The 19,741-nt window shown below is 42.2% G+C and overlaps 1 protein-coding gene across 2 annotated transcripts in view; it reads left to right on the top strand.

Moving 5' to 3' along the window:
- LOC130077869 (cadherin-7-like) overlaps window positions 1–19,741 on the top strand; it is a 186,261-nt gene that overhangs the window by 130,553 nt on the left and 35,967 nt on the right. For both annotated transcript variants that reach the window (XM_056243261.1, XM_056243262.1), the window contains exon 9: window positions 894–1,015. In XM_056243261.1, coding sequence (XP_056099236.1) covers window positions 894–1,015 — 122 coding nt within the window. The remainder of the gene's footprint in view (window positions 1–893; window positions 1,016–19,741) is intronic.

Genomic DNA, 19,741 nt, shown 5'->3' with positions numbered 1-19,741 from the left:
TTGCTGGTTCTTCACCTACTGAAAACACGTTTGTGCTCTACATGCCCTTCCTCTAATCACACGTGAGCAGGACAATAAAGCACTTGAATGTGAATGTGTTCTTCTGGGACTGATTGTGGCCTGTAGCTCAGGGTCTATGAGCCGAGCTGCTGACTAAGGCATGTCTACACAACTGTTCTGTGTTTAATTATGGAGATGTCATGCCACGAGGTGACACACGTGCAGAATAACACTTTCAAGGAGAAAGTATCTCACTCCACAGAATCTTGATGTGACTCTCATCCACACTCACTAAATGTCATTACTAACATTATTCCTTGTTACAGATCAGACTGGAAAGTTCTCCAAAAGTTAATTCACACATTCTCAAGATAAAGTTAACACTAAATAAATCGAAAACTGGTTTCACCAATGGACTCGTTTGCAGGTTGGCGAATAGTCAACCATTCAAAATTACAAAACTACAATTCTGATTTCCAGAAGTCTTTATTTGTCAGAAAATCATAACGATCTAGACTAGGGGTGTTGAAACCTGTCCTGCAGAGTTCAGCTCCCACCCTAATTAAACACACCTCAACCAGCTGATCGAGCTCTTCAGACTCACTGGAAACCTCCAGGCAAGTGTGTTGGAGCAGGTAGAAGCTGAAGCCAAGTCATGTCAGCTTTACAGGGATAGCAGGAAAATTATTCAATGATGCAAACAGAGTTCTGAAAGGCAAGCTAAAGTGTTCAGGATGTTGGCCTTCCAGGAGCAGGATTGGACACCCCTGATCTAGACATAACATCATATTATTGACCCGTCTTAGACCACCAATCAAAAGTCACTTTCTATGTGGTGAGTCTGTATGTCTTAGCGAATAGCTGTTGATGCTAACTGTGTTTGTGTGTGTCAGAGGACCCGTCTCAGGTTGGCAGAGGAATCGCTCTGATCACAGTCTTGGACATTAATGATAACGCTCCGGTGTTTGCTATTGAGTACGAGACACTCCTGTGTGAAACTGCTGCGCCTGGACAGGTACGTGTAGCACTGTGCATGTTTATTAGGGGTGTCAAAATGCAACAATACATCTTTACGGTAATACAAATAAAATTAATTGATTATGGAATTTAATTACGATGACTATAGTAATAACCAATCTGTCAAGGTTGTAGTGAAGGATGAGCGGGGACTCAAATATGCAGAGTGTTATGGGCTTTTAGTTGTAATATATATATATATAAATAAAACAGAATCAAACATAAAACTTCCCTGTGGTGGGAAACACTACTGGCAGCTGGACTGGGCAGGAACAGGCAAAGCAACCCAACATGGGAACAATAGAGAACCAGCTGGCACAGGACAGAGAATATAAGGAGAAAACATAGGAGGGTAACATGAGAAACCAATAATCAGGTAACATAGGGGTGAGGTTAAGACAATCGACAGGAGAGCACATAGCACATAGAAACAAACATGACAAGCCATGTGCTAACACAATCACAACACGAACACGCAGCCAATGAGAGCTCTCACCGACTGCCTGTCCACACAAAACATGAGTACATGAAAGCACGGGGCCGATGGAAAACCACGAGCTTCGTGCTGCACAGAACACAACAACACATGCGGACAGAAGAGCGTACGGCCCGAGCGAACCCGAAAACACACGTTCACACAATGAGACCAGAGCGCACGGAGAATGAGCAAATGCCCATCCCGTTCACTCACAATGGAAGAAAAACATACAGAGCATGCATGTCCGAACCCCGACACTGAACCGAAACCAAACTAGACAGAAGTGCCGGATCCGAACACCATGCTCTCGTGGACGGAAGAGCGAACTCAGAACCGCATGCTCACAGTGATGAGACAGCAGGAGTGTGAGGATTCTGTCACCAAACAAGAAGCCTGACACAATGTGTTACAGTGTTACTCGGATTATACACACGTGCTCTCACTACACACAGAGCATGAAAGACTAAGGAAACATTTTATATTTTAATTATTGTTAAAATACTTTGGTCTGGTTTCAAAGACAAGGCTTAAGCCTAGTCCTAGACTAAAATGCATGTTCTAACGTTTTAACTGAAAGCATATCTTAAAATATGTCAGTGCCATTGTTTTGTAGATGCAGACCAGTGATGTTTTTCTTTAATCTAAGCCCTGTCTTTGAAACTGGGCTATAAAGTAATAATTAGTTAGCAACACAGTCAACCATAATGTGAGATAATATATTAAGTGTGTGTAATGTGTTTGTATCTCTGTTTCACATTCACCTCATGTGGTTTGGATAGACAAGATGCAGTCAAACAGAAAGAAGAATGAATGACAGTGAATGAAGGTCAGAGGAGGCACACAATTCGTGCATCACACAGCAAATATTTATCAAAAGTCTTTTGTGGAGCTAAATGCCTGAATTGGGTGCTCTTGGCATTTGGAAAAGATAATCAGCAAGAGAGAAAAGCCACAAGGACATGGATAAAAGCAAAATTATACTATTAAGGAAATGGCCGTTAGGCTAATTTAATGTGGATTTGCATTGGCTCATAAAAGCAAATAAAGAAAAGCTTTCTTTTAAATCTGCTACTAATCATATCAATTTTGTGTTTGGCTTCCTTTCTATTTTGTCAGTGGCTCAGCTTTGAGTTTAGAATCTAAATCTGAAAGAGTAGGCTGTGTAGAAGCAGAGGTGAGCACTATTGAGTCTTTCAATTGTACTGTGAAATCATCTTCAAAGTAAAAAGTACATGTCAAAGTACATGTCTTAAATCTGGAACTACAGTGGAGCATAATGTCCCAGACAATTAGAGCTCATACTAGACTTGATGTTTTGTGACAGTGGATTAATATGACTGAAGAACCAAGTCAAGTCAAGGCAAGTCCCCTTCATTTATATAGCGCTTTTTACAATACAGATTGTTTCAAAGCAGCTTTACAGAGATAATAGTGTGGCGGGTGGGTTTGGATAGGAGGCTAATCGGGAGAATGATGTGCATCTGTTCTTCTGCTATAAAACCTCAGGGTTAGTTGGTATGAGGGAGTGCTCACTTGCTCCCGGTTGTTTTGTGCTTGGTTTTGGCTTCTGTTTGTTTACTTCGACCTTGTTATTACTTTTGAGTATTGTTCTGTCTAATACTTTTACATCATATGTCTGACAAAAAATTGTATTTGATTACCTTGTTTTTTTATATTATATATTTTTTTCTACTTATATGTTAATAAATATTTTAGGTTGCAACCTTACCAACCTTTCTCTGTCCTCATTTCATTTGTCACAGCTTTGAGCCGGTCTTGACAATTGGAAAGTGATAATGGAACAGAGATTGTTTTGGCTTTACAGCAGCTCTAGTTATTGTCCAGTTTAAGTAAGTTTTTGATTCATTCATTTCCATTGAAAAAATCATTAGTTATTATCTTAGGGGCCGCTTACACAACACTGTTTTCAACAGAAAACAGAAAACTTATAATGTGTTCAGGCTGTTCATTTACATGACAACAGCTTTTTTGGTGGCCTAAAATTACAGGAGGACTAATTGAATTAATTGAAGGACTATAATGCGTTATGAGCTCGCTCAAGTACTGGGGAGCTAAACCATTTAGTGCTTTGTAAGTAATCAGCAATATTTAAAAATGTATACGATGTTCCCTTTCGAGGGAACTCGAACTGCGTTGACTACGACACTTAGCGTAACGCATCTGAAGTATGAATGAAACTAATCCAATCCTGATTGGTGCTGCGTCATGACATAACATGTGACGGCGTACACGGAAGCTACAAAGGGATGCCGGCACACAACAGAGTTAGCTTTTTGCTCTTCAGCAAGCGCTCTGTGTCAAACTGTCTGTCCTATTTGGTGTTGTTTGTCCCATAAGAATTGCAATACAGAATCTATAGTGACTCGGATCTCGCGTTTGTCGAGGCAGCGAATAGATTCGGTCTACTCAGCAATAAAGATTCTGTGACTGGGATCTCGCGTTTGCCGAGGCAGCGTGAAGATTTAAGGTCTGCATTGCAATACAGAATCTATAGTGACTCGGATCTTGCGTTTGTCGAGGAAGCGAGTAGATTCGGTCTACTCTGCAATAAAGATTCTGTGTGGGTGCGAGGCCTGCACAGTCAGCTCCTGAGGGTGCTGGCTGTGTTCATTGAGAAATATCTCGACGCACACAGCCATGCGTTTTCGGGTGTTTCAGCCTCGCGCCCGTTGACTTTCTTCTCGAGAGATGAAAGCCAAATATATTGTGAATGACTCGAATCTCACGTTTGCCGAGTAGATTACGGGTCTACAATAAAAGGGACACACAATCTGTGAAATAATACTGTGAGTGCGAGGCATTCACAGTCAGCTCCTGAGGGTGCTGGCAGTGTTCATTGAGAAATATCTCGACGCGTAGGCCTACATAAACCGTGCGCTGTCGGATGTTTCAGCCTCGCACCTGTTGACTTTCTTCTCGAGGGATGAAAGCCAAATATATTGTATATATCAAATATATCGCATTTGCCGAGGCAGCGTGTAGATTACGAGACTGTAAATAATATTAAAACAGTATTGTTTGGTGATTATGGCTGCATTTAATTCTATGAAATTACAATTATGGAATATTATCTTACTTTAAGAAGTTAGATATTTTAATTCAGCCTACCATTATCCAGTGTTTATGGCTGCATTTAATTCTGAGGAATTAAAATGATGAGCAGCAAACGTCGAGAATCGTTTTCAATTTTTCCCTGCCGGTCCTCCGCTTCAGGGTATCGAAAACAAGATGAAAATAGCAGGGCTGTCCTCCCCATGGAGGGATGAGCGAGAATCGCTCCTCCGCGGAGCCCTCAGGAAATCAATGTTTGTATCCAGCATCAAGTGCGTTTCGGGACACATCGGTTTGCAGCGAATACACACTGCAGTGTCCGCCACAAGGGCTTGCGGCCAGGCACTGTGCGCGTCCGCACATCGGAAACTGTTTTCGATTATTCCCTGCCGGTCTTCCGCTTCAGGGTGTCGAGAACGAAACCGAAAGAGCCTCCCATCTGGGGAGCCCTCAGGAAATCGTTGTCTGTATCCCGCCGTAAGTGCGCTTCGGGACACATCGGTTTCCAGTGAACGCACGCTGCTCTGTCTGCCCCACAGGCTTGCGGCCAGGCAGCGCTCGCGCCCGCACATCGAGAATCGTTTCTACCAAACCCTGCCGGAGAGCCGCTTCAGGGGATCGAGAACAAATCTCGAACGATACCCAAAGCCAGTCTCTGGCTGGTTCCCTTGGGGTACAGACTGCAGTTCAGTTTCCACCCACCAAAGTTCAACGGGGTGGTCTGGACTGTAGTCGACCCAAAGAAGGGTCAGGTATTGGAACAAGAAGTAAACTCCCTGCTGGTAAAGGAGGCTATAGAACGTATTCCTCTGCCAGACAGGGAGTCCGGGTTTTACAGCCGCTACTTCATAGTTCCCAAGAAGGATGGGGGGTTGCGTCCAATAATAGATCTCAGGCACTTGAATCGGTCTCTGAGGTTGAGGTTCAAGATGCTCACCATCGTTAATCAAATTTAATCCGAGGATTGGTTTGTCACGATAGATCTGAAGGACGCATACTTGCACATATCCATCGTTCCATCTCAGAGGAAGTTCCTGAAGTTCGCTTTCGGAGGCGAAGCGTACCAATAGCGGGTTCTTCCATTCGGCCTAGCTCTCTCCCCTTGCACATTTACCAAATGCATGGATGTAGCTCTAGCACCGCTGAGGCTTTTGGGTGACTGGCTGATTTGTCACAAGAGCTGGCAATTAGGCATCGAGATGTCGTCCTTGCCACATCCAGAGCCTGGGGTTGAGACTCAACACGAAAAAGAGCGTGTTGGCACCAGCCAGAGAACCATGTTCCTGGGTGTGGTGTCTCATTCCGCATGATCAGGGTTACGCTCAGATGCCTTTGTTCCCTATCTATGTGGAAGAAAGCTTGGTTTCTGTCCCAAGGCCCCGTACTGGGAGCGTCATGTCGCCGGAAATCCGTCTCGACAGATGCCTCCCTCACGGGCTGGGACGCGGTCAGGCAGGGCTCTGAGGAGCTTCCTCCCAGACCTCAGGGGTCAACATGCAGACAATGTGTCGGTGGTCTCCTACTTGATTCTTCAGGGGGTTCTGAGATTGCGCCCTCTATCCAGATTGGCGCATCAGATCCTCCTGTGGTCCCAGGGGAAACTGTTATCTCTCAGAGCAATGCACGTCCCAGGGGACCAGAATCAGAGAGCAGACATCCTGTCGAGGCAGGGGCTGAGGCCCAGGGAATGGAGACTTCACACCGAGCTGGTGAAGTCGATATGAGTGAGGTTCGGCCCAGTGGAAGTGGATTTGTTCATGTCTTGAGGGACATCCCACTGTCCACTGTGGTATTCTCTCACTCATCCAGCCCCATTGGGTTTAGATGCCATGGTACAGACGTGGCCGAGGCTACGCCTGTACGCTTTCCCCCCGATTTCTCTGCTCCCGGGAGTTCTGGAGAGGGTCCGTCGAGACGGGATCAGCCTACTTCTAGAAGCCCCGTACTGGCCGACCTGAGTATGGTTTTCAGACATCATAGCACTTCTGGCAGGCCAGCCTTGGCAGATCCCTCTGAGGAGGGACCTGCTTCCACAGGCCGGGGGCTCAATATTAAGCACCCTCGACCAGACCTGTGGAAGCTTTTCACCTGGCCCCTGAGGGGGCTCAGTACCTAGAGGCTGGCCTGTCGGCTGGAGTGGTTGAAACCAAACTCAGTTCCAGAGCTCCTTCCACGAGGACATTGTACGGCCTAAAGTGGAAAGTGTTTCCACTTGGTGTAGAGCGTGAGGTGGACCCAGTTAACTGCCCGGTTTAGGTTAGGTTACTTTTATTGTACCTGTAGGTACATTTGTTTTACAGTGCAATGACATTCTATGGCATCCAATACAAAAACACACAACACAGAACACTCCACAACACATGAAGACAAGAAAATAAATACTCATTGTAGCAATGTTCGGGAAGAAGGAGGCGGGAACCGGCGGACAATCAAATTAAAACTTTATTTAAATGAAATAAACACAATACCTGCCAGCAGTCCCTCACGGAACTGCTGGCTACCCAAAATAAAATATAACTACCTGCCAGCAGCCCCTCACGGACGACTGCTGGCTACCAAAATAAAATAAAACACAAACAAAAGCAGGCCTGTTCCTGTCTCGATCATCCACTCCGTCGCTCCTCCTTTATGCTTCCGCTCCTCCGTGAGAGATGCGAGACCGGTGTGCTTCCCAGGTGCTGCTCATTAGCAATCGCACCACCGGCCTCGCGACGTTCTCTCACGTCCCTCGGCCGTCCTGCTCACCACATACATACTTAGTAAAGTGCTCTCAAGAAAGTGCTCTTACAACATTACATATGATCTTTCTAAAATCATAAAACCCCTAGTACAACATTTCCGAAAGACCACCTCTACAATTTGTTAATCCTATTAATCGCATTTGGTACGAAGCTGCTCTTATATCTTTTCGTTCTACACCTTGGGACTTTATACCTCCTCGCAGATGGTAATAACTGAAACTCACTGTGCAGGGGGTGAGAGTCATCATTTAAAATTGAAAAGGCCATCCTTTTGTAACTGTTTGGCATATAGGGATGCCACTCCTGGTTTTGACTCACCTATCAAACGGCCAGACCATTTGACCGGTTGGCTTCAGTGCTGGAGCACCTCCAAGATCGCTTCTTGGCTGGTCTCTCAAGGTGTACGTGGCTGCCATTGCCGCTTTCCAGGCTCCTTTGGGTGATGGGCCTCTGGGGAGACATCAGCTGGTCGTACGTTTCCTCCGTGGGGCTCGGAGGATGAGACCTGCGGCTCGTACCAGAGTTCCCACATGGGACCTGGCAGTGGTTCTCGAAGGGCTGGTCGAGGCCCCATCGAAAAACCTCTGGAGTCGGCTGAGGCCAAGAACCTTTCCCTCAAGGTAGCTTTTTTATTAGCCATTACTTCTCTGAGGAGAGTAGGAGACCTTCAGATGCTCTCTATATCTCATGGGTGCCTGAAGTTTTCTCCAGGCAACATTAAGGGTATCTTGAATCGCAGGCCGGGCTATGTGCCTAAAGTGCCATCTAATGTGGCACGGCCTACGGTTCTGCAGGCTTTCATCCTCCACCTCACGTGGCATTCTACGACAGGCACTCTAGTGCTCTTCACTTCACGTTTCTGTGAAGGTTGCAAGAAGGCAGACGAAGATTACAGTTCCAACACAAAAGTTTTAATGATAATAGGCAAAGCAACATACACCATAAACGTAAACATAAACTAACTGAGCTAAATTGAACATAAATGTGACAGTTTAATAGGGAGCCATTGCAGTGTTGGCAGAACCGGGCTAATATGGTCATACTTTCTGGTTCTGGTAAGAACTCGAGCTGCTGCATTTTGGACCAGCTGTAGTTTGTTTATTAACCCTCTGGGGTCTGAGGTGTTTTCTGGGTCCTGGAGGTGTTCTGACATGCTCTGACATTTGTGCTTTTTTTCTGTTACTTGTGACATTTTCATGGCTTAAGTCTGATTACACTGTATTCAGCACAAACTCTGCTACAGTAATATGTCAGCAGCATGTATGTAAAAGTTTTTAGTTTTGAGATAATGACGTTCATGCGTGGTTTGTGAAAAAACTAAAAAACATTGTCACTGAAATAAGGTCATGAAACCCATACTAATTATTTCTTCACACGATTTTTGAAAATTGTATCACGTGGCCTAGAATATTTGCTTCAAAACTATGTGAAAATCATCCTGACTACTCATTCAGATAAGACAATATATTGATTTAAAATTTGTAAGACATGTTTTGTGTAAGAAAGCTTTATGCGGGGAGGCGTTAACCACCCATTAATATTTAGTGTTTCACACCTGAGAAAGACCCTCCCCTAATGGCCCTATTGGGTGATATCATTATGAGGAGCCTTGCACAAAGAATGAGGAGAGACTTTAAAAAGAATGGCTTTTAGATTGTTTGGATTTATTTACAACACAATATAATCCAAAGATACACAACAAATGACAAAAAAGCACATTAGTAAACACACTGATCTAAAGACAGACTTGGTCAGTCACACACCTTTGTGCCATTCCTAAAACATAGTAGGCTACATACCTGTCATCTCCAAGGTGTTTGATTTTTCACTTTACCGTGTTCATGTACAGAGACTCATGTGAATGTTTAAGTCAGCAGGACTCATCAGTGGCATCTGGTCCCTTTAAAAACTTTTTTTTAGAAAAACAAAAAAAACACCTGTGAACATGCTGATATCAAGAGAAACTATAGGGCTGCACAATTTTGGGAATACATTTTAGATTTTTCTGGTAAAAATTATGAAATTTACTAAATACATACACTATATATCAGAGGTGGGAGTAAGTCACTAAATGCAAGTCTCAAGTCAAGTCCAAGTCTTAACATTGCAAGTCCAAGTCAAGTCAAGTCATTCTGTTGTAAGGGTCAAGTCAAGTCAAGTCAAGTCATACTCTTTGTCAAGTCAAGTCAAGTCGCAACTTAGTCATCAAGTCATACCAAGTCGCACACAGGCTAGTTTTACACATTTTTTAACTCTGGGACTTTTATTAATTATTTAGACACAGAGGGCTGATGGGTTACAAAAATAAATAAATTAACTTGTGTGTAATAAATAAAATATCATTAAGAAGCACTTTAAATGCTCTAAAATAAAAATAAATTAAATGAACACAAGTAAACAAGAAATAATAAAACTTTTCCCATCTTGTAAAAAAATAAATAAAAAGATATTGCATTCTAAATTAGTACTGTATGCCAAAGTTTGTATGTTCTTACTCTAAATATCCAGGTGATTTGATCCCATAACACAAAATATTTTATGGAAATTTTAAGAAAACAAATCTAATAATTTAAATGATTTAAACCCGACTATTTTTTAATATGTGGGTCGTTATAACTGACGTTCTCAACTACTTTCTATATTACTTTCTACCGCCCGCAACATTTATGTTTTGTCCCGCTCCCGCCCGCAAAAAGACTTTTTTTCTTGTGCGCTCCCTTAATAATTCCTAAAAAGCTGACATCAGTTCATCGCGATATCACACATCTCTGTTATTATCAATGAATCTTTCATAATATCTACACTTTGTTTGTTATAATTCGAGGATTTGCCAGCATACAGAATTCAGCACTGAACAAAAAGTCCGTTTTGAGCGGTGAGGGGAGTCTATCGTAAATGCTTCTGATTGGCCATTGCGTTCAAGAAATCAACACATATGTCTGTGATTGGCAACATCGCTCATCGCTGCAAACATGTTATAAATAGAAACATCTGGCCTGTAAATCGTTTCTATTTTGTTTTAGTTGTTCTTATTGCTTTTCTGCAACAGATGAATAAAAATGTATTAGTTTTTATGTTTTATTCATAGATATTTCTAGTTTGCGGGAGTCCCGCGAATCGCTTTATTCTCCCTCAACCCGCACACACAGAGTGAGTGCATTACCGCCCGCGCTCCCTCTTATGACGTATAAAAAAATCACAATAATTGGAAAAAATTTTTTTCCACAAGTCATTTCAAGTAAATAGGCACAAGTCCGAGTCAAGTCTAAAGTCACAAGGAGCAAGTCTAAAGTTAAGTCGAGTCTTTTCAGAGATCTAGTCAAGTAAGTCTCAAGTCCAGAAAATTGCGACTCGAGTCAAGTCATATGGCTCGAGTCTCCCACCTCTGCTATATATATATGAACACCAAGTTTGTTGTGCCTTGTAGGCATATATGTGTAGGGCTAAATAAAATATTAACAATAGCCTAGATAGCAGGCAGCCTATAAACCGTTAAAAAGGAACACTTCAGTAACACTACACTAGAGAAAAATATATGGATTATCATGTTACTTCAAATGTTTCCATACGTTACGACGTTATGAAATGAGATTGGAGTAAAAACATGAAGCCTAATGTTTGGTGCGTTTTGCTTTTCAAACCCACAGCGCGAGTGACTCAAACTCACAGCGCGTGCAGAGAACATTTACTGAAGCGATCGAGCCACTACAAACTATGAAACATTATTCTTACCATATTATACATATCTACGTGTGAGCAGATATCCACAGACACAGTATTTAACAGTAAACACAGGTCTAAACATTATAATATTCACCATGAATAAACACTCATGCAAGCCTACTGTTATATCGTGCTGTGTTTAATTATCGAACATAAAAAGATTCTCGTGTCGTACATGTAGGCCTATATACATTTAGCATTATGCTTCATGTTTTTACTCCAATCACATTTCATAACATATATTTTAGTCTGGCACCAGTTTACCTAGTAGCTACAATGTAAAGTTTATGCAACAATAACATGCTACTTTGTGTCTTACCTTAAAAATCATTCTCATAATCAAATTGTGTTCTTCTAATTCTTCTGAGGTAAATCCAAGGTAAACAGCACAGCACAAACACAGTCTTCCAAACTCGATAAAAAGCAGAGCAGTACTGAAGTCGCTGATTCTTTGTTTTGAGGTGATGAGGGCGGTAACAGCTCTGCGTTCCTCCGCGTGGATCATTTGCATGTGAACAGCTCTTGTGCACGTGGGTGTGGCCACATTAGCAGGACAAACTGGAGAAACTGTACATGTCGTTGCTTTCATACGAATTACTTAAACAGAGAATATTTGTTTTTGATATGGTTTACATCATTTAAAAACGGATACTTCAAGCTTCGTAAAGACATGTTTCATGCACAGTGACAAGCATTCGCTGAGTTATAGGTCATTTTCTGTCGCGTTTCAGAATGAACTTCACATTGAGAGAGACGGGAGAACGCGCATCATGTTTATTTTCTTTATTTGACAAAAACAACATTTTGTTTTTATTATGAGTGTACACAAATAAAAGAAGACATTTAACAGTTTTGAATGATGTGTAACACTTATATGTAAGATCAAAATCAACAGAGTATTTTGAGTTTGTTTTGCACTGATAAGAAAAAAAGCGAGCAGATCACGCCGGCGTGATAGCTGACCCCAGAGGGTTAAGCGTGCAGGGCAACCACCCAGTAGAGCATTACAGTAATCTAGCCTTGAGGTCATGAACGCATTAACTGATTGTTCCGCATTTGTCATTGAAAGCACATGTCGTAATTTAGATATATTTTTAAGATGGAAGAATTTTTACAGATATTAGAAACGTGGCTTTCAAATTAAAGATTGGTATCAAAGAGCACACACACACACACACACACCCAGGTTCCTAACCGACGACGAAGACTTGACAGAGCCATCAAGTGTTAGACAGTATTCCAGGTTATTACGTGAGGAAGTTTTTTGTCCAATAATTAGAATCTCTGTTTTTAATTTTGTGAATTGGTAAGTTTCGTCGGGGCTTGAAGAAATATAGAGCTGAGTATCATCAGCATAACAGTGAAAACTAATGCCATGCTTCCTAATGATATCTCCCAAGGGTAGCATGTACAGTGTGTGTGTGTGTGTGTGTGTAGCATGTACAGAGTGAACAGCAGCGGTCCTAGTACTGAGCCATGTGGTACACCATACTGAACTTGTGATGGATAAGACATCTCTATTTAAAAGAATGTTGTGGTCAATAGTATCAAATGCAGCACTAAGATCAAGTAACACTAATAGAAAGATACAACCACGATCGGATGATAAGAGCAAATCATTTGCTAATCAAGCTAATGATTAATTATAGATACATTCTCTATCATTTAACAGATTAATAACTCTATCACACACACACACACACACACACACACACACACACACACACACACACACACACACACACACATTGATTTTGTCCTAATGAACACCACCTTTTCCACGTCCACTCTCAGGCTGTCATGTAAGGGAAGTGCTCTCTGTCTCTCTCTGCTAAGTGTGATAAAAATTGATGGAAATGAAGATTTTGGTTGCTGGAAGAGAGCTTCATGCATTTTGCATTAATAAGTCTAATGGTCTCTGTCAGTTCAGGAGAATTTAATTTCTGTCAGAACTCTGCAATTGACAGATACGTGCTCCGCTGACACACTTTTCAGAGCATATTAAGGCCCAATTATACAAAGGTTGTACTTCTGTTTTTTAGTGTGTGTGTGTGTGTGTGAGAGAGAGAGAGAGAGAGAGAGAGAGAGAGAGAGAGAGAGAGAGAGAGAGAGAGAGAGAGAGAGAGAGAGAGAGTGAGAGTGTGTTTGCGCGTGCATGTGTGTGTGTGTGTGTGTGTGTGTGTGTGTGTGTGCTGTGTGTGTGTGTGTGAATTAGCACTTTGTGGTGCTTGGCGCCCTTTACCATTTGCATCTTTGTAATTTGCCATTAAATCAGTGTTAATGGGAAAAGGAAGCTTTGTCTTTTACTGTGTCTGTTTAATGTGACACTTCTTCCTGCATAAATTCTAACTACTTTTAATTTGCTAATTGAATTTGCCTTAAGCTTGTAGTTAAACTAGCTTTTTGTGTTAAACTATATCTGTTGTCACTGAACATTTTAGCATATACCAGGCTGTTTACTGAATGACACTCATCAGAAAACATTTAATTTTTTAATTTTTTAACAGCTAATTTTTTTATAATTTTTTGTGACCAATCTGTTCTTTACATCACATGTAAAGAACTGAATTACTATTCAAGCTGTTAAAAAATCTTTGTTGACTGTCCACAGTTTAGTTATTTTGCTTTGTACTGTATGTGTCCAGATGTTATTGTATGGTTTGTCTTTGTTTTCGTCAAACATTGTGCATCATGCCACTATGAACAGAAACAAAAGTGGAACTTTTTGATAGAACTGTGAATTCTGCTCCGTATAAGATAATTCTTATGAACAATGTAGCACCGTCTGTCCATTATCTGAAGCGCAGTTGGTACGTTATATTTAAAATAATTTTCTTGCTGTAATTCTACCTCAGAATGTTTGAAAAACAAGAAAGGTTTTGAAATGGCACAGTCAAAGTCCAGACTTAAACTCCATTCACTGAAGCACAACTAAACACTGGTCAGACAGGGCAAACACTTGATTTCTTACAGAATTATGTGGTGATTCATTTATTTACCTCTCCATTTTCAATCACTTCGTGTGGTGGGTTACTGTTCACACGTTCTATTTGACAGTTATTTTACAGATGTTTAGAATGCTAATATTTAAGAATGTATTGTGTAATACTGTCCAGTTACTCAAACTGTACAGAGAATACAAAATTAGGGATCCACCGAAAGTTTGTGCACCAAAAATATTCTGCCAAAAATGCAATTAAACATTATTTACAGTTTTCAGAGGAAAGAGTTAAAAAAATTCTGTTAAAAATAGAAATAGAGAATGAAACTTCATTATATTAAATAATAGAATGCTGATGGTTATATATAGCTGGAAAATAAATGTTTACAGTCTATTAAACGTGATGACAAGGAAATTCAACAACATTCCGACAACAAGTGTGATGTAACAAAAATCTCATTCTAGAATATTGCAGTCAAATTTCAGATGTGATTGCGAAATTACGTGGTCATGTATTCTGCCTATCATGTATCTGTATGAAAATTCATAATGGGTCATTTTGTCCCCGATTTACAGTCTGGGCAAGTCAATGCTAGTTGCCTAAAGTCAGAGGCAGTCTGCAGGTTTTGAGCAGTCAGAGTTGATTGATTTCACAGAAAAGTGTGTAGGGAATGATGGACATAGACTCTGATTTATTTTCACATGTTTCTGCCTGAGTTTGTTTGGGCCAACTTAAAAATCTGGTAGTGTTGTTTATTGTGTGAAGTCCAGTTTTTCTCAGTTTTTGCCAAGTGTATGATGCCTAGGCCCGGTTTCACAGACAGGGTTTAGATTAAGCCAGGATTAGGTCTTAGTTTAATAAGGACATTTAAGCAACTTTTATAAACATGCCTTAGAAAATCTTAAGACAAAACAATGGCACTGACATATTTTAAGATATGTCAGTGTATGCTCTTTTATTTTAGTGAACATTTTGCATGATATGAAGCCCTTACTTCAGACATTATTATGAAGACATTACTTCAGAATACTGCAGCATCAAGCATGCAAGTCTAAAAACTGTGAATGCATTGATCTGCAGTGATAATGGTCTGTCTCAGGCAAGTTCTCTCATGCTAAGTGTTCTCAGCTCTATTCACAGAGTAGAATAGAGACAAGCCATCAACACTGATGTGCAGATTCTCCAAATGCATTTTCTCTCAGTAAATAATAACTTATTTATAGCAAGGAATAGAGGATTTGTATATGTTTGATATTTTGTTTAATTACTACTTTATGTGACATTAGAATTGGACTGTATGAGAAATTTCAGCCTAAATTAGATATATCTCTGTACAAAATTGCATATCATGTAATGGGTAAGGAAATGTTATCATTGAGAGACATACAGACCACTATTATTGTTGTTGTTGTTGTTTGTAATGCTTTTTATTGGGTGCTTTTAATGCCATAAATAAAGGAAGTGCACCTTATATGTGGGCCTTAGGCTCTATATACAATTAATAAAGCTTTACAGTTTCAAGTATTGCTATTCAATTGAAACTTTTAAATCCACAATACTTGTACATAATTGTTTGTAGATACATGTCATCTACCTCTTTTTTCTTTTTCTTTTCTTTTGTTGGCGACTGAGTCTTTGCTGCCATCCAAATCCCCAGTCCTGCAATGACTCGTGTGTTATAATTTGTTCAGCATTATCTCAATCAGTGCCAAGTTGGTTGAATCATGCATCCTCTTTGTGAAAGGACAATGTCCTCATAAGTTAATTACAGTATTGATTCTTGTCTTAGACATAAAGATTTAGATCTTCTTAAAAAGATTCTCCTTCTGAGATCAGCCTCAAATTTCCTGCCAAATAACCACTTTGAGTTTGAACGATAAATGATGTCACAAAACCTAAATACCTGAAACTGTCCTGCCTCAACAAGAAACATGGGTCATAACATATATTAAATAGCACTTTCCACAAAAATTAGATATTCAGCTCTTAAAATTTTAAACTCTTTTTTTTAAGCAAATGGTTAGTGAAAACAGATGCAGACATCTTGGATTCCAGGTCAGAATTGGTTGAGTCCAAGAATCGATTCAAAGACAAGCTGTTTTAAAAACTGGATGGATGCATGGTTAATTTTCATGAAGGCATATTTCACACAAGATTTAGTACAAAAAGCTGAAGAAAATTTTAATTGATAGTGTCAGATATAATAATAAATAAAATCAGTCAGATAAAGAATATAATTTTTAGACTTTGCAAAGCTATTCAATTTACTCCAGTTACTACAGTTGACACCATACAGTGTGTGTGTATCAGGCAGACAGAAGATGAATATCATTTCAACACAAAGTTTAATAAATCCAAACAGGCAAGATAGTCAAATTAGTGCAGAGAAACACAACTTATATAGCATTCCACTTATATAGCATATATAGCACTGGGGACAGGCGGACGGCGAGAACCCACAGGCGCAGACCGAGGGTTGATGGAGCCGGTGCTGGAGAACCCACAGGCGCAGACCGAGGGTTGATGGAGCTGGTGCTGGAGAACCCACAGGCGCAGACCGAGGGTTGATGGAGCCGGTGCTGGAGAACCCACAGGCGCAGACCGAGGGTTGATGGAGCCGGTGCTGGAGAACCCACAGGCGCAGACCGAGGGTTGATGGAGCCGATGCAGGAGAACCCACAGGCGCAGACCGAGGGTTGATGGAGCCGATGCAGGAGAACCCACAGGCGCAGACCGAGGGTTGATGGAGCCGGTGCTGGAGAACCCGCAGGCGCAGACCGAGGGTTGATGGAGCCGGTGCTGGAGAACCCGCAGGCGCAGACCGAGGGTTGATGGAGCTGGTGCTGGAGAACCCACAGGCGCAGACCGAGGGTTGATGGAGCTGGTGCTGGAGAACCCACAGGCGCAGACCGAGGGTTGATGGAGCCGATGCAGGAGAACCCGCAGGTGCAGACCGAGGGTTGATGGAGCCGGTGCTGGAGAACCCACAGGCGCAGACCGAGGGTTGATGGAGCCGGTGCTGGAGAACCCACAGGCGCAGACCGAGGGTTGATGGAGCTGGTGCAGGAGAACCCGCAGGTGCAGAGCGAGGGTTGATGGAGCCGGTGCTGGAGAACCCACAGGCGCAGACCGAGGGTTGATGGAGCTGGTGCTGGAGAACCCACAGGCGCAGACCGAGGGTTGATGGAGCCGGTGCTGGAGAACCCACAGGCGCAGACCGAGGGTTGATAGAGCTGGTGCTGGAGAACCCACAGGCGCAGGCCGAGGGTTGATGGAGCTGGTGCTGGAGAACCCACAGGCGCAGGCCAAGGGTTGATGGAGCCGATGCAGGAGAACCCGCAGGTGCAGACCGAGGGTTGATGGAGCTGGTGCAGGAGGTGCAGTTATCCCTGAGGCGGTCTCTGCGCATGGCCACGGGTTTAGCTCTCCGCACTACCAGGCGGCTCGTTCCCTTGGACGATCTATGGCTGCTCTGGTGACAGTGGAGAGGCATCTGTGGCTTAATTTGTGGGGCATTAAGGAGTACGACAAAGCGATCCTCCTAGATTCTGTCTCGCCCGCTGGACTGTTCAGCGCTGCTGTTGAGATGGTAGTGAACAGAATTAGAGAGGCGCATTCAGCTTCATTCCTCGCCGAGTGCAGGCTCCTCCTAGACCGTCTGAGGTCTGGTACGAGTTCTGGAGGATGGGACGGCAAGTGTAGACGCCTGTGCACCGCCTCCGAGGAGAGTAACCCACACTCAGATCAAAAGCTTCTTTATACATCAGAAAAAGAGGAGAATGCTTATGTGAGGCTGCTATTCAAGTTTTCCCCCGTTCTGCATTCCTTCTTCCCATTACTCTCTGCCATCCCTTTTTATTCAAACCATTTCCCTAAAATGTCCTCCCTCCCCCTCTGAGGAGGGAGCTGGGGTGCAGAGAATTGTTATTAGAGGAGAATAATAATAATAACAATAATAATAACATAAAAAAGGGGACTAGAACTGCGTGTTTGGCTCCCTGATAAAATATTCGTAAGTAGAGCAGATAGATGTTTGAGATGATCGACTATGATAATTATATTCTCTTCTCTGTCACCTTCTCCAGGTATCTGGGTATTAAATGAGGATCGAATGGTAGATCTGGTAGATCAAGGCTCGAAATTGCGACCAAAATTTAATCTGTTTGGGGTTAAGGTTAGGGACTATATTAGTAAACTAATGTAGGGAATAGTAAATGAGGGTTTAGGGTGTGATTTTGCACCAGCCTCTGAGAGCCGCTGTTAATTCACAGAATATTTCTGTAGGCTATTTTCTCAAACTACAAATATTATTACCCAGCATGGATTGTTTTATATGGTATATTAATGGTTTAATGTAAAATTGTATGTTACTGTCAGAATTTGGGCGTTTTTTTTACAGCAAGATTTTACAGTGTACATTATTGCAGTGAGTAGTCATCAAACGCTAAATATGCTAATAAAAATGGCTACATAGAATTATTGTGATTTAAATTGATGTACATGAAGATTGCATTATAATTCGATTTTCAGAAACCTGAAAACAACATGAAATTTCTTAGTTGTTTCTTTAACATTATATAGGCTACACATGGGAATGTGGCGGTACGAAGCGATCCACACGTAAATAAGATAACCTCTCGGATTGGAGCGCCTAATAAACTAAAATTATAATCCTGGTTCTAGTAAATGAGGAAGGGGGTTTTATGGGGTTTTATGATTTAGGACCAGGGTACGGAAGCAGCTGGGAACCTGGGGCAGCAGGAGGAGGGAGAAGGTTCCAGCACCAGGGAGGTACCAGAAAGGGATGGGATAACACATGAGGTTGGAGAGGTATGGAACGGCCGGCACAAACTAAGGCAATCCATTAGGTTCTGGGTGCCTAAAACCTTAGATTTATGAGTGGGACAGGGGATAAGTGGATAAAATCAGGGATGGTATGTGTCCAATTTTTTAGGGAGAAGAGGATGATGACATTATATGGATTACCACGGATGAGGTAGTGGGGAGTGGTGAGACTCAAGGAGGAGGAGTGGGAGAACAACAACAAGAAGGAGAGACGAGTGGAGGTAAAAGGAAGAGAGGATAACCGGAGGATGGAGGATTACAGGAGGAAGACGACAGAGGAACGAGGCATTGGATGTTTTAGAGGCAGGATCATGGAGGAGATAAATTGAAGAACTGGTTCTTGGAACCAATAAGAAAGATCCTGGTACTGGGGGACTCTAATATGGGGAAATTGCCCAAGGTGTGGGATGGGAAGGTGCAGGTGGTGTGTTATCCGGGGGCACATTGGTCGAATGCATATGAGATATTGAGGAATAAAACCCCTACGAGTGACGGAGTCACCAAGGTGATATTGTCCTTTGGCATCAACGATAAGAATCACACATCCACAGAGGTCCTGGGGAGGTTGATCCATAAAACCCTGGGGGCAGCAGAGGCCACATTCCCGAATGCGCAAGTGTATGTTCCCCAGATCAATTTTAATAGATGCCTTCCTAAGAAACAAACAACTTTCTTGTTACAGGTCAACCGAGTCATCCAGAGCGCTGGGAGAGGTATTGAGGCTCTACCGGGGGAGCGGTTCCGGACGGAGTTTGAAACGCAGTGTTTTTTGAGGGAGAAGAGGGAGGGGGGACAAGGGGAATCCCCTTTATGGGTGAACAACCCTGAACAACCACCATCCATCCATCCATCCAAGTGAAATATGAATGGGGACAGGAGAGAATTGACTTCCTGGATACTACGATTTTTAAAGGACAAGACTT

The sequence above is a fragment of the Rhinichthys klamathensis genome, unplaced genomic scaffold (assembly GCF_029890125.1).
Source record: "Rhinichthys klamathensis goyatoka isolate OS25496 unplaced genomic scaffold, OSU_Roscu_1.1 h1tg000783l_1, whole genome shotgun sequence".
NCBI classification, from domain to species: Eukaryota; Metazoa; Chordata; class Actinopteri; order Cypriniformes; family Leuciscidae; genus Rhinichthys; species Rhinichthys klamathensis.
This window is presented reverse-complemented; position numbering and strand designations above follow the sequence as displayed.